Source organism: Megalops cyprinoides, chromosome 16, assembly GCF_013368585.1.
Source record: "Megalops cyprinoides isolate fMegCyp1 chromosome 16, fMegCyp1.pri, whole genome shotgun sequence".
Lineage (NCBI taxonomy): Eukaryota > Metazoa > Chordata > Actinopteri > Elopiformes > Megalopidae > Megalops > Megalops cyprinoides.
Window position 1 is genome coordinate 6267586 of NC_050598.1, and position 23161 is coordinate 6290746.

At 49.1% G+C, this 23161-nt stretch overlaps 1 protein-coding gene across 1 annotated transcript; it reads left to right on the forward strand.

Moving 5' to 3' along the window:
• Nucleotides 1-5352: 5352 nt before the first annotated feature.
• On the forward strand, nucleotides 5353-22554 carry polr2a (RNA polymerase II subunit A). Its single transcript, XM_036547723.1, has 29 exons — nucleotides 5353-5672; nucleotides 6690-6822; nucleotides 7082-7218; nucleotides 7583-7756; nucleotides 8248-8529; nucleotides 8765-8926; nucleotides 9308-9528; nucleotides 9709-9841; nucleotides 10352-10476; nucleotides 10895-11105; nucleotides 11512-11721; nucleotides 12475-12643; nucleotides 12808-12902; nucleotides 13110-13313; nucleotides 13485-13707; nucleotides 13854-14037; nucleotides 14346-14517; nucleotides 14854-14959; nucleotides 15641-15846; nucleotides 16118-16342; nucleotides 16506-16752; nucleotides 17032-17132; nucleotides 17313-17417; nucleotides 17758-17940; nucleotides 18155-18358; nucleotides 18845-19031; nucleotides 19373-19486; nucleotides 19604-19753; nucleotides 19886-22554. Exons 1-29 carry the CDS (start codon nucleotides 5586-5588, stop codon nucleotides 21043-21045), a joined length of 5910 nt encoding a protein of 1969 aa, XP_036403616.1. The 5' UTR covers nucleotides 5353-5585; the 3' UTR covers nucleotides 21046-22554.
• The last annotated feature ends 607 nt before the right edge of the window (nucleotides 22555-23161 follow it).

A 23161-nucleotide genomic window follows, 5' to 3' on the forward strand; every position in this document is an offset into this window, starting at 1 on the left:
TAGCACTGAGTGCTAGCAAGAGACAAGGCCCTCTTGTTAGCGAAGACGCTGATCACATTTGACCCTCTATTGCTTTCAATGGCTTCTGTGGTTCTTTTGCAGTTGAGTAACTTGCTCATTGAGAGAAATGGCCGGCTGCTGTTGTTTACAGTTCAGTGTGTGGCTTTACTGCATGCCACCTCTTAAGGAATGGCAAAATTATTATTTCAACTATAGAACAGACTGTCGCTGGCAAGGTGTAACAGCTTGCAGTCGCCCCTTTTAATCTAAACGGCCCTGTTTGCAACTGTTCACTACAGGCCCTGGGACACACAAGACCATATGAATCTGCCTAGCAGTACACTTCTGTTATTTTAGGAGGAAGTCTTGCACACCACTCCAAGTAATGGGTTCCTTCAGTGTCATTAAGATTCTTAGTGGAACACTTCATGCAGCGGAACCAGACGTCCACGCTTAATGAAATGGCCTTTTATTTTTAGCACAATAAACTGTACTATGCAGTAGCATGGGTGGAATGGAGATGCTACTGATGGCAAAGTGAAGAGACTTCCACAAAGATACAGCTGAACTTCAGGGGGTTGTCCTGGATGTTTCATTAGTGTTCTACCTCTGCCCTGAACTTAAGTACAAGAAATACTTGTTTCAGTACTGATGAAGAATGAAAAGCTTCCCTTTTTATGCTTACTTTTATTTGATGGTTCAAAGTCTCCATTTGACATACGATGTTTAAGTGATAGTTGAGACCGAGAACCCTGCAATATACTGCCATCTTGTGCAGGGGGGGTGTAATTGTACTTCATGAAACAGGCACTGGGAGCCTCCAATCAATTAATCTGGCCAAGAACAATCACCGTCCATAAACACAGCCCTGCCACAAACATAGCAAAGACATCACAGAATGGCAAGTATAATCAATAGACAGGAAAGTGCTTTTTTAAGTGCTAGAATGTTCAGATTAACCATGGCAGCAGACGTGCTATTAAATGTTTGTTTTAGTAAATTTCTTTACATTTTTTAACTTTATTAACATTATTACAGACAGGGAGCCCTGAAGAGGAAGTATAGCCTAAATGTGTTTATATTCAAATTGTAACAGCTAGTTATACCGTTAAAAGCAGTAATTTCTTCAAATGTGTGGCAAAGGAGAATCTTTTCAGAATATAAGGGCTTGTATTCTCTCAGTTTTTGTTACTAGGACTATAGACAAAGGAAAAGCTGATTAACATTTGCTGTTTTGAAAAACCAAGCACCCATGTATATCTTCCAAGGAAACATAACATTTTTAATGGTATCACCGACAGTGTGCTGGTGTCCAAACCTGTCCAAGCCACGTGGTGTTTTGCTATGCATATTTATGGCTACATAAGTACTAGCTAGGGCTGCAGCATGGGGTTGAGAAAGAGGTTAAAAAATCCGTCACCATACCATTCACTACAACATTCACGACACATCCCTCTGCTAACGGTTCACCCCTTTGGTAGACCTCATTGATTGGCTGTACCGTCCTCCTTCGCGCCATTTATTTAGCACAAGCGCCAGCAGAGGGCCCTCCGCTAGGATGCATTGCTCATTTACGCACGCGAAAAGCTGTTGCGCAATTTTATATTGCGTCGGCAATTTCGACATTGTCCGGAGGAGGGAGACAAAGGACAACATGAAAGGGGACTATGCGCCTTTCATTTTATGAACACGATTACAACGACTTATAAACAATTATTTTCACCCAACATTTGGTTGTGCTTTTGTTAACGCTTTCCTGCAGAAGTCATTTTAAGAATTTTCTGCCAACCAACGCAGCTGCTTTTAAGTACATATATATATAAACGCAAAAGATTAAAGGTAAGGCCTTAACCTCTATTTACGGATGTCACACGAATATATTACTCAAAAAAAAAAAAAAATCGGACATAAATTCAGTGCTTAAAGTTTTAAACACTTGTGTTGTTGCTCGTGTCCTTTCAACAGGCTGGCACGTCAATACCTCTTCCTGTGTCACTCTGGGGACACTGCGTTCCTGTTTAAAGAAAACCTGGAGATCAGGACATGCTGGGTACAAAAATGCCAGAACCCATCACCCACCCACACACCAATGTCTGGTCTGTGACAGTGATAATGTACAAGTAACAGCTTTACACTTCACTAGGCCACCAAACGTGCATGGAAACAAATGAGAACGACACAGATTAAGTGATTGTCGTTTATTTCAGAAGGAAATGGACATTTCATAAATATACAGATTGACATCAGTGACTTCCTTACAGCTATAAAGTGGATGGATTTCCTTTTTGGACCTGACAATCCAATGCCGCGATGGATAGCTGATAAACAGTTGTCCTGATTAAAAATGAATCATTAACACAGTACTCCTTATTACATTTTTGCAAATACATATTACATGAATACACATAGGTCATTTCAAGCGAGAAAACATTCCCGTGTAATAATTTAAAAGTTCGAGGCATAATACTGCAATTTCCGTGAGGGAATAGCGGGCTGTGATAAACCTGCGTCGTGCACTTAGATATCCGCCATCCCCACACGGAGCATTTTGTTCTCGGTAACTTTCGCATAAATCTATTGTGCAATCGGCCGGCGGAGAACGCTGGCGAACCATGTTAGCTTCCTTCATGTTTCTTAGCAGGTCGACACTCTGGAGAAACGCGAGCACAACACTGTCAACTTCCACTTTCTCACATTACTTTACGAAGACCTCAGCTCACCCGCTTGTGCCTCACGTTGCGTACAGACGTATAAAATGTAAAGTAAAATTCCCCTCCCAGCAATACTGTACTTAAACGTAGTTATACAACCATTTCTTCCCGACTTAGAACCCGCCCCGCTAATTCTCGGTTAAGAGGAACGCTTAAAAAAAAAAAACAAGACTCCATTTTTATCAAGTCGAAACTGCACCCCCGCCATGTTTAAATCATTTAGCTAGCTAGCAACAGACGAGCTACCTATTTCGAACACAGTTAATTTTGCTAAATTTAATCCTTGGTGTCAAATCTAAAGTGTAAATACGCAACGCTAGTTAGAAATCTATGTTTTGAAGTTGCCGTTGTCGATGCATAATTACTTTAGTGTTGCCAAAATACGCAGTCTCTAGACAGACATGATAACTATTTAATTATTCATCCAATCATTAAGTGGCTACCTAACTATAGTAGACTGACATTTCTCAGCCCATGCTAGCGAAGTAAAGCCGTTTCATTGTAAGACTGGTCAAAAGTCTAGCTGTTATGAACATGGCACATAACAAGCAAGTTTTACAACGTTACATACAGCCTACAAGTTAGCTGGCCACCATCAAAACTTGCTCTGATGAAGATAGTTAGCTAATGGCGTTAGCTTGACAACATAAGATACTAACTTAACCTCAGTTACTACATGCAGTCGCTAATTACACCAGCTAAGAAACTGTCTAAACAGACTGCTAGTTAACTAGTAAAATGTGGAACACAACGACTACCTAAGCCTTGGTCTGTATATTTGAGCCTGTCCATATTCAAACTTTTCCGAAATTTAAAAGTTCGTGCCATCTATAGTGATAATGAACAATTTCTCCGGATATGTGTGTAGACTAACAATGAACCAAACATAACCCCGGGAGAACATACTTCCGAGGGAAAGAACTTCCAAAAAACAAAGCCGTTCCCTCTAGTTTGCTTTAGCTACTTAGCAGCCTGGAAACAAGCTGTGGGTTTATCCCACACGATCCACTATCATAGCTAACCACTTAGTGTGAAATTCACAATTACTGATCGATTAATATTTCCCTTTAACAATGTGTAGCAGCAAACGCATTACTTCTCTAACAATATACAAATACTGAACTGAAAGGGCTGATGTGGTGAATTTCCCTTTCTTAACCGCCTGTCTTCACCAGCTAGCGTTAGCTAGCTAGTAGAGTTCTGGGGCTAATCTGACGGCAGCCATATTGTTGTAGCTCACGACATTAGCTAGGTATTCACACTGCTAAATCTAGCTAATATTGTGTAATGTTTTGGTCAAGCTAGCTATCTTAAATTAACTCGTCAAAGCACGCTAACAAGTTAACTCCTCGTCAAGCTAACTATATGTTGTTTTAATTTCTCAGTAGCATTAGCCAATTTAACAAGGTAGGGGGTTTTCCTTCCCCCCAAAGACTGCTAACGTTAGCTACAGCGGTTGTTCGACTTAACGTAGCTAATAACTAGCTAGTTTCGCCATTTGGTGGGCTAGCTACGATAGCTACACCTTAACCCATAACAACTCTTGTTAAATCAAAATTTAAACGGCAGAATCCTTATTTCAGAATTACCCACATTAATTTATGCCGCCTAATTTTACATAGCTGACTAATGTTATCAAACGTTACATACGAAGCCATCATATGGACGGTTAACGGCCCTCACATCTGGACCCTTCTTTTGTCAGAAAAAAGACATTATTTATTCACCTCTGTAACACGGACAGGAGAGCATAAGCACATAAAGTCGCTTCAAACATCTTGTTTTACGAAATCCTCTGAACTGCATCCATATTAAACGACGCAGGCATTCTTCGGAGTTTCCCAGACGAAGTGACCGTAGAGGATGTCAGCTTTTCGGTCTTTGTTCCTACTCGAGTCCGATGATTGGCCAATAGTCCCGTAAAATACAAAAAACTGAAATCTACTAATAAAACGTCGACGTCCACCGAAAAGAGGCACACAATAAAGCGCAACAGGGCATTTAAAATTGTTATATCTGTATATTTCTATCATTAATTATTTCTTTTTCCGTGATGGGCGAGGTAGGCCCCACGCGCGAGCTTCTTCTTTTCCAAGAGTCGAAGCTGATCCAAAGCGAGACGAACGAGACAACGCGGATTTTTTTTATTTTTGCTCAGAGGGAAAAAAATACAAATCGGCTAAACTCGGTAACATTCGGAAATAAGGCGGGTCAAATGAAAATTATTCAAAGACCATAAAATCTCTGCAGTCATTGGCTCATTCTTATGTAGTAATACATATTAATTAGATGTTTGACGAACCACGCAGTATTTCAAGTAATATTAATAAAACCTCAAACTGTAACCCCTCCGCTTGCTTATCGTGGCCAATGAAAATGTTCTCGAAGCGTTTCGATGCGTCCCTATTGTTTCAATTCGCTACGGAAAAAAACGTGCATTCTCATTGGTTATACGTCGTATCTTATTAATTATTCAGGTACCTCTCTTGTGCAGCCAATTAGCGTTTTACTATACAGAGCCAAAGCCCACCCCAAGACTGTTCAGCCCCTGCCATGCGGCGTGTGTAAGCCTGTAGCTCAGCTTGCAGTCTATATAAAGCCGTGTGGAAGGCTTTCGTGCTCAGATGCGCTTAGAGCGCACTGGAGTGTAGTTCGGGAAAAGGGAGGGGGTCAGACCCTAGTGATAGTAGTTAGTAACAAAACGCAAATAAACAATCTCTTAGGGCAGTAAACAACGTGGGTCCTTGGGAACTCGCCATCGGAGACATTCCGGTCGCCATTGGGGGCTTGGAGAGAGTCTCGGTGGCAATTTTTACCTGTTCCTTCTTACAAAGCGGCGTGCCGAGGGAGGACGCGTCTCTTTGAATAGACAGGATGCACGGACCGCCCTCCGGCGACAGCGCATGCCCATTGCGCCTCATCAGGAGAGTGCAATTCGGCATCATCAGCCCAGATGAGCTTGTAGGTTTTCGTTTGGGGAGGGGGGATTCATTTAACGTTTTTTAAATGAAGTGTTCTTATCGATCATCTCTACATGAGTATACCTATGGTATTTCATTATTTGAGTTATGGCAGTGGTAATGTTTTTGCTAGCTAGCTAACATCTAGCCTAGCTTGGTGGCTAACTTAGCTAGCTAGCTAGCAACCTCACGTTGTCGTTAGCGAGCGCATGACGTTTTAGGAAGTTTGTCAAACTTTCAGTACCAACTTAAGCCATTACAAGAATCCATCGCCCAGCTATTTTAAAGTGTCATTTTATAACACAGTATGTTTCATTTGAGTTAAAATGGTTTTTGCTTTTGCAAAACGTAGCTGTGTCTTTACTAGCGGAGTCCCCTGATGCGAATTTGCTCACACCCAGACTCCATTAAGATCTAAAGAAAATATGCTACGTATTCCCATACCTGTGTTTTAATCTGTAATACTGATAATAAAAAGTAACCTTAATAAAACGTTGTTCCATGCATGTCTTTTTGTATCTGTGAATTGTTTTAAGCCAGGTTATGTCACCTCTTCATAGGTACCGAAAGTTGCCTGTGTAAAATGTTTCAAAAGTCTTGACGCAGCCTGTAACATTTAAAAAGGTTGTTCAGTCTGTGGTTGGAGGATGGACAGTGCCCAGTTAGGACTGAACTCAACATAAATTTACATTTGTTTTCCCAACTTGATATTAAACGCGCAAAATGTTGGCAGAGGACCTCTGCTTGGGTTGCGTGTGTGCTGCCTCTATGTTGCCCAGCGTTATTCTGCTGGTGTAGTGAATTGCTGAATAGCAGAAGAACCCAATTTCTTAGCCAGAGTATTTAACAATAGCGTTTGTCTCTGTGATATGAAGTTATACCTGCAAGTGCCATACCAGTCACATTTTCCAGAATGTGTTTCAGTAGGTGCTGTAACATTTCAGTTGTAATTCTGTTATATTTTCTAAGGTTGTTTTTGGCCAGGTGGTCAGAATTTATAGAATTTTTTTTTCCTCAGAAACGGATGTCTGTCACAGAAGGGGGTATCAAGTACCCCGAAACCACAGAAGGAGGGCGCCCCAAACTTGGGGGACTCATGGATCCACGGCAAGGGGTCATCGAGAGGTCGGGCAGATGCCAGACATGTGCAGGTAAGTAAGAGCGAATTTCTTCAAGTGTCCATTTGTCTTTTGATAACTGGAACATTATTTCCCATCAACTGGTTGAAGTAGCTGCAATTGTTTCATGCATTACACACACAGACATAATATTTAGTCATGAAATGTTATGTATGTTTCTTGATACCTTTCATGATTATATTGTGATTGTCCATTGAGGTCTCATTGAATTCTGCATGTGTCCACTAGCGCTGGTGTGTTTTTGAGCGGGGTTCTTCTGTCTGTTGCCCAGGTAACATGACGGAATGCCCAGGCCACTTCGGCCACATCGAGCTGGCCAAGCCTGTCTTTCACGTGGGCTTCATCACCAAGATCATGAAGGTGCTCCGCTGTGTCTGCTTCTTCTGCTCCAAGCTGCTGGTGGACTCGGTCAGTACCCTCACTCCACGGTCGCTCGGGTCAGCCAAGCAGAAATTACCCTGATGCAGGGCATACCCACAGTGGTGCACATGGGGAAAAATAAGCTCTGACATTATGGTCCATACAGGCTTTCATGTGATTTTAGAAATTTGACAGTGGGAATGGGAATGTGAAACCTTGTTAACTTATCTCCATACAATTCCCTTTCAAGCAACGGCTTCAAATGCAGAGCTGAACAACACTCAGAAACTAGGTTCTAGTATATACTGCACATTAACGCTGTACGAAGTGAATGCAATGGTGGGTTTTCATTGGGGTGGAGGGTTAAAGCTAAGACCGTGACCACGTCTCCCCCCCCCCCCCCCCCTCACAGAATAACCCAAAGATCAAGGACATCCTGATAAAGTCGAAGGGGCAGCCCCGGAAGCGCCTGACGCACGTCTACGACCTGTGCAAGGGCAAGAACATCTGCGAGGGGGGCGAGGAGATGGACAACAAGTTTGGCGTGGAGCAGGCCGAGACAGAGGAGGACATCACCAAGGAGAAGGTAGCTGCGCCGGGCGCCCCGTGACAGCCGGAGTCGTCTGCTCCCCAGCAGTGTGTGGCTGCTGCAGGTGTACCTCCCTGTCACCTCACCCTTCCCTGAGACTACCCGCCTCCCGTTTACGAACCCGCCTGCCGTTTACGAACGCACATATCTCCACTCGTCCTCTCTCTCCCCTTCATTCTTTTCACTGTGCTTTGCTGGCATAAATATTGCCAAAGTATATTAGACAAAACGAAAAACATAATAATTGAATGATAATTCATTTTAAACCAAAGAACTTTAAATACAGATTAAATATTGCTGTTATAAAATGATAGTTATAAATTGTTGAAGAAGAATATTATATGCAGTAGATACCAGTCTAATTAATTTGTTTGTTGGGTTGGGAAATGGCTGGCTGGGATACACTGACAGTGATACTGTGCTGTTAGTGTGGCTGTTGGTCCCTTCCCCTCACTGGACTTGGTTTCTCTCACCCTCCCGGGTGGCAGGGCCACGGCGGCTGTGGGCGGTACCAGCCGCGGATCCGGCGCTCGGGGCTGGAGCTGTACGCGGAGTGGAAGCACGTGAATGAGGACTCCCAGGAGAAGAAGATCCTGCTGAGCCCCGAGCGCGTGCACGAGATCTTCAAGCGCATCTCGGACGAGGAGGACATCATCCTGGGCATGGACCCCAAGTACGCCCGGCCCGAGTGGATGATCGTCACCGTGCTGCCCGTGCCGCCGCTCGCCGTGCGGCCCGCCGTCGTCATGCAGGGCTCTGCCCGTAACCAGGTGAGGGGCCTCTGCGGGAGTGCACAGAAACGGCCAGTCTTTTGCGGACAGTCCCGTTGACCGGGGTGTCAGTTAGGTTATTTGATGACCGGGAGAGGCTCAAGCCCACTGTCTGTCTCTGCAGGACTTCCAATCCACAGGCTGATCTCCAGTCAGTTTGTTTGCTGAGGTCTGAGAAAAGTAGTAAATTGTCCCCCCCCCCCCCCCCCCCCCCCCCCCCCCCTCTCTCTCTCAGGACGATCTGACGCACAAGCTGGCTGACATCGTGAAGATCAACAACCAGCTGCGGCGGAACGAGCAGAGCGGCGCGGCGGCGCACGTCATCGCCGAGGACGTCAAGCTGCTGCAGTTCCACGTGGCCACCATGGTGGACAACGAGCTGCCAGGCCTGCCCAGGGTGCGCGGCTAACACACTGAGCAGGGCTGCCCTGCGCTGTCGGTTCTGTGCTGCTTTTAGCCAATCAAAATGTGTAGTTTTCCATGACAAAACGCCGCAGTTGGTTCAAGTCAGTCGTTGCTACAAACCCATTTTGGTGCTGAGCAATTCCTGCCCCCCCCCATTGCTTGTCATTGTCCACAGTTAAATCGAATCAGTGTGATCGACTCATTGGGGTTGGCACCCCCACCCCCTTTCCTTTCACCACACAAGCACAAAAAGCATCCATTATTAGTGACTGCAGAGATGGCTTCACCTCGGAAAGACGCTTGTTTGAATTGTGTGCAGCCGCAATGCAGGTGGCCTCACCGGCGCCATCTGCCCCTCCATCTCCCCCTACAGGCCATGCAGAAATCCGGCCGCCCCCTCAAATCCATCAAACAGCGGCTGAAGGGTAAGGAGGGCCGCGTCCGTGGCAACCTGATGGGCAAGCGTGTGGACTTCTCGGCCCGTACCGTCATCACTCCCGACCCCAACCTGCAGATCGACCAGGTGGGCGTCCCGCGCTCCATCGCCGCCAACATGACCTTCCCTGAGATCGTCACCCCCTTCAACATCGACAGGTAAGGGCTGCCATGTGTGGGGCTTCTCCTCTTGTCTCACCCACAGCACCATCGAATGGAATTTGGTACATTGTTTGTAGTTTGTACATTGTGAGTCAGCACTGGAATTAGCCCAGAGCATTTAGGTCTCTCTCTCTCTCTCTCTTTCTCTTTCTCTTTCTCCCCCTCCCCCCCCCCCAGACTTCAGGAATTGGTGCGGAGGGGGAACAGTCAGTACCCCGGGGCCAAGTACATCATCCGCGATAACGGGGACCGCATCGACCTGCGTTTCCACCCCAAACCCAGCGACTTGCACCTACAGATCGGCTACAAGGTAAGCTTGGAGGGGAAGGGTTAATTCACGAGAAGCCCGTAGACCGAGTTACTGCATGTTCTCAGCCCTGAGGCATGGGAGGTGGAGGTAACAAAAATATTGAATAAAGCAGAATTAAACTGTGCACAGAATAAATTAAATTGATTAATAATTGATTAAATCATTTTCATATCAAATTTAACAGAACCTTGGGAATGAAATCAAAATTGTTAAATTGGGTTAAATTAAATAGTTTCCCCTTTATAACGTTATGTGTGTCTCCTTAATACATTAGCTTGCACATCTATATGCCAAAATCTGAATAAATATCCATCTAATTAAGTTTGACATGAGCACAAATTTATTTTGTTACTTCCACCTCTCAAGATAAGCTAAATCCTTGTCACTGAATGTAAGCTAGGCTGTAGTCAAATGAACATTTTGAATGGAAAACGGCAGCACCGCCGGAGTGCAGCTGAGTTAGCGCCAGGCGTCACGCAGGTGATGCTAACGGCAGCGTCTGTCTCTCAGGTGGAGCGGCACATGTGCGACGGTGACATCATCATCTTCAACAGGCAGCCCACGCTGCACAAGATGTCCATGATGGGGCACAGGGTCCGCATCCTGCCCTGGTCCACCTTCCGACTCAACCTGAGGTAGGCCGCTCCGCCGGCACACTCGCTGTGCCTCCATCTCTGTCCCCGTGGCTACGCTCTCAGATACGCCACCTCCAGCTGTTTAGCTCAGAAGCACTGTGGCATAGTCATAAGGAGCAGGGGCTCATGACCCAAAGATTGTCAGTTTGAATCCCAGGTGTCCCATTGCTGTTATACCCTTGAGCAAAGGTACTTAACCTGTATCACCTCAGTCAATATCCAGCTGTACAAACATAACATGGAAGGATTGTAGGCAGGATATGCACTGAAAATAAGAGCAGTTTTCAGACAAAGCAGTGTGTGTGTATGTATAATAAAAAGTATGTACATCTGTATGTATGTGGATATGTAAACGGTGTATCCGTCTGATTTTGCTGTCAGTGTCCTTCGAACTCACCCTCTCCCTTCCACCCCGCAGTGTGACCACCCCCTACAACGCTGACTTCGACGGGGACGAGATGAACCTGCACCTGCCACAGTCCCTGGAGACGCGGGCGGAGATCCAGGAGCTGGCCATGGTGCCCCGCATGATCGTCACGCCCCAGTCCAACCGGCCCGTCATGGGCATCGTGCAGGACACCCTCACCGCCGTGCGCAAGTTCACCAAGCGCGACGTCTTCCTGGAGCGGGTACAGTCTCCCCGTGCCTGTCGTTCTTCGATCTCCTAGAGTGACAGGCGATGGCTGATGCATTATGGGTGGAAGATGTGAGCGCTGCTGCAGGGACTGGAGCCTCTGGCGGTCTCTGTTGATCAAGGCCCTCCAGGCCCAGTCCCTTTGGGCGTTTATGTCACAGATAATACTCATTTCAAGCCGTCGGAGAACACAGAAGGGGGTTGAGCTCACCCAGTGCAACGGCTTGTTGACTGAACCATAATTGGTCAGACAGGAGCTCAGCTGACCTTTTTGGGACAGCTGATTGGAGGGGCAAGGCCAGATCCACATAGGGAAACGACACAGGCGTATCACCAGTGAAAGATGTGTTTCATGTTACGCTGCGGTCGGTGTTTAACACCCCCGACTCCTGCTCCCACAGGGCGAGGTGATGAACCTCCTCATGTTCCTGTCCACTTGGGACGGCAAGGTCCCCCAGCCGGCCATCCTGAAGCCCCGCCCGCTCTGGACCGGCAAGCAGATCTTCAGCCTCATCATCCCAGGCCACATCAACGTCATCCGAACCCACAGCACCCACCCCGACGAGGAGGACAGCGGCCCCTACAAGCACATCTCCCCCGGTGACACTAAGGTGAGCACACGGCACAGTCCCACCAATCAAAATCCAAGCTTCTTTCAACAGACCGCACTTCCCAAACACATTTATCTTGGAGAGCTTTAATTAAATAGGATTAGTGTACAGATTCAGGTGTATGATGTACAGATAAGGCACAAGATATTACCATAGGGTTCAGGCTAAAATTTCCCTTTTAGAGAAATTCCCCTTTAAGAGAAGTCCCCCTAAGAGCAAGCCAAGGGCGACAGTTCCGAGGGAAAACCTGCCCTTATTTTAGTTTGTTGTAGAGCTGCACGAACCTCGAGGGGAAACCAGTCTTTATAGGCAGACCTACTCCCAGCAGGCTAGCAGGATAGTTGCTGTAGATAAGCATTAGCAGCAACAACAGGTTTAAGATGTAGCGCTTATACCTTTCATGGCAGCAGTGGGGGGTATATATTTAAGTAGCAGACATGGTCATGGGTTAAATGGGTTAAACCCTCAGGTGGAACATGGCTGCTGTACTCGTATGAAACTATGAGAGTGAAGATTCTCTACTGAAAGAGCCTGGCCTCTGTCACGCAGCTGCTAGGACACACATTCTCCCCCTATAGATATAGTAAAGAGCTGCTGCACTAATGGTATTGTGCTGGTGTGTGCTGCAAAATCACCATAGCGGTTTTCTGTGTTTTCGATGTCTGCAGTTGAGTTAGGGGCGCTCTGTATGTGTGTGGCACGCCGCAGGCGAGGATGACAGTGTAACTGTAATGGGTGTAACGCCTTGACCAGGTGATTGTGGAGAACGGGGAGCTGATCATGGGCATCCTCTGCAAGAAGTCCCTGGGCACGTCGGCTGGCTCCCTGGTGCACATCTCCTACCTGGAGATGGGCCACGACGTCACCCGCCTCTTCTACTCCAACATCCAGACCGTGGTCAACAACTGGCTGCTCATCGAGGGTAAGGCGCAGCACAGGCTGGGCATAGGCCCGGGCTAACAAGTGTGAAGGTTGCTTGGTGATGTGTTTGTATATGCGTGCCGTGCTTTGTCAATACCATCTTTGTTCCCCGCAGCTCATGAACTGTAGACGTGTTCTTACCGTCCTGCACTCTGTCGTCCTCAGGTCACTCCATCGGTATCGGGGACTCAATCGCTGACTCAAAGACTTACCTGGACATTCAGAACACCATCAAGAAGGCCAAGCAGGATGTGATAGAGGTGAGAATCCAACTGCATACCCCAATGTCATTGCATAGCAGTGTTAGATGAGCTGCTCACTTCCTCATTGTTAAGCACTTTAACTCTTCAGTCAGAGCTTTAGGTCAAAGTGGTGTAATTTAAGTGTTGGGTCAGACTAGCATTCATTCGTGTGAAGGTCCAATCTCCCTTATCTAAGCGCACCTCCATCTCTGCCGCCCCCTACAGGTCATTGAAAAAGCCCACAACAATGAGCTGGAGCCCACGCCCGGCAACACCCTGCGGCAGACCTTCGAGAACCAGGTGAACCGCATCCTGAACGATGCCCGTGACAAGACCGGCTCCTCGGCCCAGAAGTCCCTGTCCGAGTACAACAACTTCAAGTCCATGGTGGTGGCCGGGTCCAAGGGCTCCAAAATCAATATCTCGCAGGTACAGTGGAAGGGCAGGCAGGGGGTGATGTAAGTTTTCCTGGAGCTGTGTTCAGACACTGATTTTATAACCCCCACCCTCCATCTTTCTCTCCTTCCCCCTCTCCCTTTTCCATTCACTTTTTTCCTCACTTCCTCCCCATCCCGCCACTTCCTCTCTGCCCCCCCGCAGGTCATTGCAGTGGTGGGGCAGCAGAATGTGGAGGGTAAGCGCATCCCGTTCGGCTTCAAGCACCGCACCCTGCCACACTTCATCAAGGACGACTACGGGCCCGAGAGCAGGGGCTTCGTGGAGAACTCCTACCTGGCCGGCCTCACGCCCACAGAGTTCTTCTTCCACGCCATGGGAGGCAGAGAGGGGCTGATCGACACGGCTGTGAAAACCGCCGAGACAGGTAAGGGCGGGGGAGCGCTGGCAGCCGCCGTTTTTGTTCCTGCAGATAATTTTTCTGTAGAACTATTGTACTCAAGCCGTTGAGTATTATTCAGTAATGCTTTTATTGGTTGTTACCATACATGTACGTGCGCTTCCCCTCCCCAGGTTACATCCAGCGCCGTCTGATCAAATCCATGGAGTCTGTGATGGTGAAGTATGACGCCACGGTGCGGAACTCCATCAACCAGGTGGTGCAGCTGCGCTACGGAGAGGACGGGCTGGCGGGGGAGGCTGTGGAGTTCCAGAACATGGCAACCCTCAAGCCCTCCAACAAGGCCTTTGAGAAGAAGTGAGTGGGACAGTTGGCGGCCTCTTTGCTTGACATATTTGTGCAGATGCTTAATATATAACCCGGTTTTGTCAGTCTCAGGCAGTGGGTGCTATAGGTAGTACCAGTTCTCATTTGCAGTAAAGACCTGGCCAAGAGCCAAGATTGGGGGGGGAAAAATAAAAAGGTACAATAAAACATGCAAAGCAGAACACATACAACATATACCATAATACAAATATCTAACACTGTGCAGACTGAGAACCGGTGGGCTATGGACAGGGTCAGTTAAGACTTCCTGTAACACTGGACACGCTCCCCCCCCGCAGATTCAAATTCGACTGCAGCAACGAGCGGGCTCTGCGGCGCACCCTGCAGGAGGACGTGGTGAAGGACGTGATGACCAACGCGCACGTGCAGAGCGCCCTGGAGCACGAGTTCGAGAAGATGAGGGAGGACCGCGAGATCCTGCGCGCCATCTTCCCCACCGGAGACAGCAAGGTCAGACCCGCACCCAGCGCCGGCTCCTTTAACGGGCGGGAGCGGTGACGGTGTGGTGCTAGCTATTCTGAAGGCCGCACTGCACTGTGTTCTCTCTCAATATGTTGCAAATTACATGAAGCATATCAAAGCGTATACAAGTCATGTCTTATCACTGCAACGAAAGGATCCCGACAGTGGGTTCTCCAATGTCTTACAACAGCAGTGCAACTTGCAAAATTCCTGATGATAAATGCTTTAGTAAAAATGATGTACAATCTATCTAATGGCAGGAAGTTAAGTGTCTTAGTGTTGTTGATGGTAATTTGAGTTAACTGTTTCCCTCCGGTGCTGTAGGTGGTGCTGCCCTGTAACCTTGCCAGGATGATCTGGAACGCCCAGAAGATCTTCCGCATCAATCCCCGCACTCCCACAGACCTCAACCCCCTGCGTGTCGTGGAAGGTGCGTAGCATCCAGAAATTGTTCCTTCTCCAGCCACAACTTCTGTTAGCTGGGAACATTTGATCTATAGGTTGGGAATTTGTGTAATGAAGATATTTGTAGGATGCTTCAATCTTTACTGGAAACCCCAATTGGAGGCCTCCAGTCTGGGTTCCCTGAGTCGCGGGGAAGTCGAAAGTGTTCTGGCCATTAAGGACCAGAGCTGCTTCTGCTTCTCTTTTTTAGTCACTTTGTGGATCAAAGCGCATGAACACTACGTACCTCTGCCTGAGTGGAATCTTGCACTTTTGAGCTGCCTTCACTCTGAGCAGCAGCCAAACCCAGCTTACTGCTATATAAAGATGTGAGCCTGGCGCTGTATTAAAAGCTCAGGCGACTTAGTGAGATGCAAGGATCGCATGCTGATACCACTATCGGGCATGACACTGGTTAAAAGTTTATCATGTAAATATCACAATATCATGGAGTGCATCTCCACAAAGTATTAACAGTATTAACAATGTAAGGGTCAAATTCAGTAAGGGGGTGACAACTAGTCAAATTTGGCAATAGTTATGCACAGTCAACTCTACTGTTGCTGTGCACCATTGAGAAGCCTCTTAGTAAAACCCACCCGGTAGAGGGACAGCTTCCGCCCACGTGATTCCTGACCCCTCCACCCCCCTCGCCGTGTCCCCCTAGGCGTGCATGAGCTGAGCAAGAAGCTGGTGATCGTGAACGGGGATGACCCGCTGAGCCGGCAGGCGCAGGAGAACGCCACGCTCCTCTTCAACATCCACCTGCGCTCTACCCTCTGCTCGCGCCGCATGACCGAGGAGTTCCGCCTCAGCTCCGAGGCCTTCGAGTGGCTGCTGGGCGAGATCGAGACCAAGTTCAACCAGTCCATCGTGAGTACCCCAGGGGCATGCTGGGAAGGGAGCGGGCAGTACTGAGAGCAGAATTAACCAAGTCCGTCTTAGTCAGGTGGTCTTAATCTGCCCCCGAATAGCTGCTCGTCCTTTACAGACTGCCAGTGATATTACACATCTGTTAGTCTCCCCTCTGAAGAAACATATTGTGGCAGTATGTTGCTGATAAAAGGCTTCATCTCAAAAAGAGAAGACTGCCTTGTTAGCGTTTTATGGTTTGGGTTGACGCGGGTCTCTCTCGCCCTTTCAGGCACACCCTGGAGAGATGGTGGGCGCCCTGGCCGCCCAGTCTCTGGGAGAGCCGGCCACCCAGATGACCCTGAACACTTTCCACTACGCCGGTGTGTCCGCCAAGAACGTCACCCTGGGTGTGCCCCGACTTAAGGAGCTGATCAACATCTCCAAGCGGCCCAAGACCCCCTCGCTGACCGTCTTCCTGCTGGGCCAGGCGGCGCGTGACGCTGAGAGGGCCAAGGTAACCCCACCCCACCCCCCAGCCCGCTTTCCTCTGCCTCAGCCCCTGATGCCCAACCCCCACCCCTCCTTTTGGAGGGCGTCTTTTTGGGGAGCGTTGATATGGCCGCACGCATGTGCCATCCCGCAGCCGATTCACCCTCTCTCCCACCCCCTCCCTTCAGGACATCCTGTGCCGTCTGGAGCACACCACCTTGCGGAAGGTGACGGCCAACACGGCCATCTACTACGACCCCAACCCGCAGAGCACGGTGGTGACGGAGGACCAGGAGTGGGTGAACGTGTACTACGAGATGCCCGACTTCGACGTGACGCGCATCTCTCCCTGGCTGCTCCGCATCGAGCTGGACCGCAAGCACATGACTGACCGCAAGCTGACCATGGAGCAGATCGCTGAGAAGATCAACGCAGGTCAGAGCTCGCAAATACACACGCGCACGCTCATGCGCAAATTCTGGCGAAAAAAGTGTCCACAAAGGAACTGTGGGAGCACGACACATTTCAGTAAAAGTGCTAGTTATAATGATAGTTGTTATTCTGTAGTGCCATATGAGTATTGCCAGTGACACATTATTGAATAGTAACTGACAACATAATGTTGATGACAACATAAAAATTGATTATACATTTTGGTGCTGAATATGATGGGCGGTTCCACGTTTACTCATAAACACACCCCCTTCCCCTCAGGTTTTGGAGATGATCTCAACTGCATCTTCAACGACGACAACGCCGAGAAGCTCGTGCTGCGAATTCGCATCATGAACAACGACGAGAACAAGTTCCAGGAGGTGAGCAAGCGCGGTCCTGACCACGCCTCTCCGTTCCCATTCGCTCAGGGGGTTTGCCACTGACCAACGGGAGTGTAATTCTCTCTCTCTCTCTCTCTCTCTCTCTCTCTCTCTCTCTCTCTCTCTCTCTCTCTCTCTCTCTCTCTCTTTCTTTCTCTTTCTCTTTCTTCCTCCCCCAAGGACGAGGAGGTGGTGGACAAGATGGACGACGACGTGTTCCTGCGCTGCATCGAGTCCAACATGCTGACGGACATGACGCTGCAGGGGATCGAGCAGATCAGCAAGGTGGGGACCGCCGCCTGCGTCCGGCCGCATGCACATTACCTCGGTGACAGCCCGTCAGTCAGTGACAGATGGCTACTTCTTGATGGCAGTTTGCCTCTGATTTATGGATCATGCCCTCAGGGCCAGGGCTGAAGTGAAATCCATACTTTCCTCATTAGAAATCAGATAATGTCGCCTGATTAGTGATTTTTTTTTTTTTTTTTTGAAAGCAAAATGGCAAGCACAAAACCAAACCTGCTGTCAGCCTTTAGTTTCTGTTTGAGTGTGGCATTTAAGTAAACCCAAATGTGGGTGGAGCTACGTTAACCCCTCCCCATTTTCCTGACCCCTCCCCCCGCAGGTGTACATGCACCTCCCTCAGACGGACAACAAGAAGAAGATCATTATCACGGAGGACGGGGAGTTCAAAGCGCTGCAGGAGTGGATCCTGGAGACGGACGGCGTCGGGCTCATGAGGGTGCTGAGCGAGAAGGACGTGGACCCGGTCAGAACCACCTCCAACGACATCGTGGAGATCTTCACGGTGAGCATCATGAAGTCAAGATTTCTCATTTATCATGTAAAATGAGATGTCACAGGCATGTAACTGCTTAGACTTTTCCAAATGAAAAGCTTAGGCGCTTATGGTGTGTTTGAATCGACAGAGGTGGGAACTTTATCCTGCATGCAGAGCTATGGTCATGCAGAAAGTGGTACAGGCTGACCGGCCCTTGCCTCTCTCTCTCCCCCCCCTGCAGGTTTTGGGCATCGAAGCCGTGCGCAAGGCCCTGGAGAGGGAGCTGTACCATGTCATCTCCTTCGACGGCTCCTACGTCAACTACCGCCACCTGGCCCTGCTGTGCGACACCATGACCTGCAGAGGCCACCTGATGGCCATCACCCGCCACGGCATCAACCGGCAGGACACCGGGCCGCTCATGAAGTGCTCCTTCGAGGAGACGGTGAGGAGGGGGCGGGGGGAGAGGGAGGGGCAGTCCTGCAGACTGACTGAATAAATGAATGCAGTGCTGTTCTGCTTGACCGTGTAGCAGTGGACTTCTCCCATGCCCCTTGGGAGAGTAGCGCATTGTACTGGAGGAGGGCTTGTTACGCACCCAAATGCTGGTTCAGTTCCCCAGTGGGGAAACTGCATTGTAGGCAAGATGCTTAACCTGAGTTTTCTCAGTAAATACACAGCTATGGAAATGGATAACTTGTAAAAGCCATGCAAGTCGCTCTCGATAAGAGCCTCTGGTTAGTAGACGTAATGGGAGTAGCTTGGAGGATGGGCACTGCTGCATTTGTAGCCTTAGCCTAGCGCAGGAGGCAGGGAGGACTGGAATAGCGGGAGAATTTGGAAGAGTGTAGCTCTCTCCTCTGCCGTGTGGCAGCAGGGTCCCCGTGCTCAGAGACCGGGCTGTGACAGCCTGCCCCCCCCCCCTCCTCAGGTGGACGTGCTGATGGAGGCCTCGTCCCACGGGGAGAGCGACCCCATGAAGGGCGTGTCCGAAAACATCATGCTGGGGCAGCTGGCCCCGGCCGGCACCGGCTGCTTCGATTTGCTGCTGGACGCCGAGAAGTGCAAGTATGGCATGGAGGTGCCCACCAACATCCCCGGGATCAGCGTGGCAGGACGTGAGTTACCGGCGGGAATCGGGGAGGGGAAGGGGTTTGGGGAGGGGTGTCAACTATTACACTTCATCTGGACACTGTATCCAGACTATACCATACCATAAATGTGCAGTTAGTCTGGCTTAAAGAACATTTGAGCAGGTACAAAAATGGCAAATAAGACCAATTCAGTTAACCGTAGCTCAGAAATGGTTTAGGATTGTAGAAATTTTGATGGAAATGGAAATGTGTAATCCAGCTTTGAGATTCGAAGGGTCATGCCACACTTCTGTTGCTGAACCAGCGTGCTTGTTGAATTTTGCCAGATGTTTGATGTATTTGCCCCCCCACCTTCTCTCTTCCAGCGACGGGCATGTTTTTCGGCTCTGCGCCCAGCCCTATGAGCGGAATGTCTCCAGCCATGACCCCCTGGAACACGGGAGCCACTCCCGCTTACGGCGCCTGGTCGCCCAGTGTGGGTAAGTGTGTCCCCGTGCTCAGGCTAAAACTCGGTCAGTTCCGCAAGCCAGGCTACTGCAGCTGTCTGTTCTGTGATGTCATCGTTTTGACCCCTCCTCCTCCTCGCCCCCTCACAGGCAGTGGAATGACCCCAGGAGCAGCAGGCTTCTCTCCCAGCGCGGCCTCAGACGCCAGCGGCTTCTCGCCCGGATACTCCCCGGCCTGGTCACCCACGCCTGGCTCGCCCGGATCCCCAGGCCCGGCCAGCCCCTACATCCCCTCCCCAGGTCTGTCCCCTCCCTTCCCTCTTTTCCAAATTCAAGTATTTTTTTCTCAAAGCAGTTTCACTGAAGCAAATTTTAGTTCTTGACTATAACCGCTTGTGTTGATGCCCTGTCTTGTCTGTTTGACTCCTCCAGGTGGTGCTATGTCTCCCAACTACTCGCCCACCTCCCCTGCCTACGAGCCCCGTTCCCCTGGTGGCTACACGCCTCAGAGCCCGGGCTGCTCGCCCACATCGCCCTCCTACTCGCCCACATCTCCATCTTATTCTCCCACCAGCCCCAACTACAGCCCAACCTCTCCCTCGTATTCTCCCACCTCACCCAGCTACTCGCCCACCTCACCCTCATATTCGCCGACATCTCCAAGCTACTCTCCTACTTCGCCCTCCTATTCCCCGACTTCGCCCTCGTACTCCCCCACCTCTCCCTCTTACTCCCCCACCTCTCCTAGCTACAGCCCCACTTCCCCTAGTTACAGCCCCACGTCGCCAAGCTACAGCCCCACATCACCGTCATATTCCCCTACGTCACCCTCATACTCGCCCACCTCTCCGTCCTACTCTCCGACATCACCCAGTTACTCCCCCACCTCTCCCTCATACTCCCCAACCTCTCCCAGCTACAGCCCCACCTCCCCCAACTATACACCCACCTCACCCTCTTACTCTCCCACATCACCTTCTTACTCCCCAACGTCACCCTCCTACTCCCCAACCTCACCCAACTACACCCCTACCAGCCCCAACTACTCCCCCACCTCTCCCTCGTACTCCCCCACCTCGCCATCCTACTCCCCATCCAGTCCTCGCTACACCCCTCAGTCGCCCACCTACACACCCAGCTCGCCCTCTTACAGCCCGAGCTCACCCTCCTACTCCCCCACCTCGCCCAAGTACACGCCCACGTCCCCCTCCTACAGCCCCAGCTCCCCGGAGTACACGCCCACGTCCCCGAAATACTCCCCCACCTCTCCGAAGTACTCTCCGACGTCCCCCAAGTACAGCCCCACCTCGCCCACCTACTCCCCGACCACCCCGAAGTACTCTCCGACCTCGCCCACCTACTCTCCCACCTCGCCCACCTACACACCCACTTCGCCCAAGTACTCGCCCACCTCTCCCACGTACTCGCCCACCTCCCCCAAGTACTCGCCCACCTCGCCCACCTACTCGCCCACCAGCCCCAAGGGCTCCACCTACAGCCCCACCTCCCCAGGTTACAGCCCTACCTCCCCCACCTACAGCCTCACCAGCCCCGCCATCAGCCCGGACGACAGCGACGAGGAGAACAACTGAGCGCGCTTGGGGGGAAAGGACTGATGCGGCTCCTTCCGGCCCGCCCGCTCGCCTCCCCCTCTCCCCGGGGCACGCAACGGAAGGACCACCCCTCTCTGGCCGTGCGGCGGGGAGGAGGCAGAGGAACTCGGGGGTCCCACGTGTGAATTTCCGGACTTTGCGCCTAGCCTCTCTCGTTTTCGGGGGCTCTCCATATTTACTAATGTATTTGATAGACTTGAACTATTGGCCTGAAAAGGCTGCCTTTTGGATAGACATTTTGTTGTGGTGTTGGGTGTTACCATGGTGGGTAATGCTTCCCTTCCTTTTTTTCAAAAGGAGGAAAGGAGGGACCTCTTGGAGTGAATACTTTGAAACATTTTCCCCCCACCTTACCCCTCTCTGTGTCTCTCTCTCTCTCAAATTCACAGCTAGCAGAAATATAGAAGTGCAGTATTGCAAAAAGTCTTTAGAAACTGAAGTATTTTTAATCCCAGATATTTAAAAAAAAAAAAAAGACTAGCCTGAAATAGAAATCACTTTAGAACAGTAGAGTGAGAGACGCTGACTTTTTGCATATTTTCTGAAATGTCTTTTCCTGGAATATCTGTTTTCTGTAAGATTTTACAGGTGGCTTACCAGGTACTGGGAATGGAAGGTAAACTAACGTATGAGTTTCTAGACCTGGTTTAAGAAGGCTAGACTTAACGATACAGTCAGTCCCGAAGTGCAGTGTTCTTTGTTGGAGGGACTAAAATGGATTTTCTTTCGGCAGTTGAGATGAACTCTGCACAGAAAATGGCTCAAAGAAAAAAAAAAATGGAATGTCGTAATAGAATTATTACGATTCTCTGTACTGCTTTTTTCAGTGCGTGACGTATGCAATACTAGTGTAGCTAAAGGTTTATGCCACTGGTTTTAGGTGCCTGTGTCGGCAAATGGTGTAGAGGCATGGGAGGTTGGGTGGGGAAGATGGTGTAAGGAAGCGATGCCTTTTTCCTGTGGTTGGGAAATGTTGTTGGGGGTTGGGGGGGCTTGTTTCAACCCCCACCACCCTCCACAACAGTTCTCCCTCCCCAAAGATACAAACCTGACCCCTGCCAGCATCTAGCTGCCAGTCTCAGTTTGGGCAGTTGTACAACAATGACGAAACGATTGCCAGAAATCACACTTCCTGTACACAAGGAAGCAGAACGTTTAATGAAATAATGATTTTTTTTTGTCTTTGTTTTTGGTTGAGCTAAAAATGGGGGAGTAGGTGAAAGGGGGTTTAGTTGGTGCTTTGGTCATTGTTTGCATGAGTAGCACCTGTTAATACGTTTTAATCAAGTTTTAGGTTTAAATCTTCTTTAAAACCACCCCCCACACACACCTTTTCAATATTTCTTCGATATCTAACTAGCCTGTGTATAAATACTTTGTTTCTCTTTTTTGGAGTTCAGTTTATTTAAGGAAAGAGAAACTGTTCTCTGTGTGAATAATTAAGGAAATTTTACAAATGTTGAGGTTAAATGATTTTTTTTTTTGTGCCCCAGTTTGATTTTGTTGACTATAAAGCTGTTGCAAGAAGGGTATATCCTGAATCTTGGCTGGGTGTATATCTTCAAGTGTTTTGGATGAAGTGTAAGGTGATGATTTGGGGGGGGGGGTAAGCTTGGCTCGTCCCTTTAATGATGCAACGTGTTTAAAGTTACGCATACCTCCCAGTCTGTCTCCAAATGGCCTTGTTTAGTAATTGTGTTGAAGCGTGCATCTGTGTGACTGACATGTCCTCTGTAACAGTTACAGTGAGCACCTTTTGCTTGTTCGTTCTGTGATCGTCTCACTGCAAGCTCTCGAGTGAAATGTCACCATAGTTTGACCAAACTGGGAACTATGGGACGCTTCCCAGTGATCTGTTAGCTGGTGTAATTTTTTTTTTTGTTCTTGAGCACTGGGGGGCGACAAAGTACAGTTTCTCAGGCTTGTGAAATCTGAAATGGTACACAGCTTGGCATAGGTTCAGTATTAGCGTTGCAGTGGAATGGATCCTCGCTTTGACTTGGCACTTTCAGGCACACAAGTGACGCCTTATCTGAAGTAGATGCATATATACATGCATTATTGTGAGCTCCTGTTCTTTGGACTGATGCGGGCC

Bases quoted from the DNA above. Each gene is read 5' to 3' on its own strand.
- polr2a (XM_036547723.1), top strand. From the start codon at position 5,586: ATGCACGGACCGCCCTCCGGCGACAGCGCATGCCCATTGCGCCTCATC. The intron at 14,518-14,853 runs GTCAGACCCGCA...CCGGTGCTGTAG, and splicing joins TCCCCACCGGAGACAGCAAG to GTGGTGCTGCCCTGTAACCT. The intron at 16,343-16,505 runs GTAACCCCACCC...CCCTCCCTTCAG, and splicing joins GTGACGCTGAGAGGGCCAAG to GACATCCTGTGCCGTCTGGA.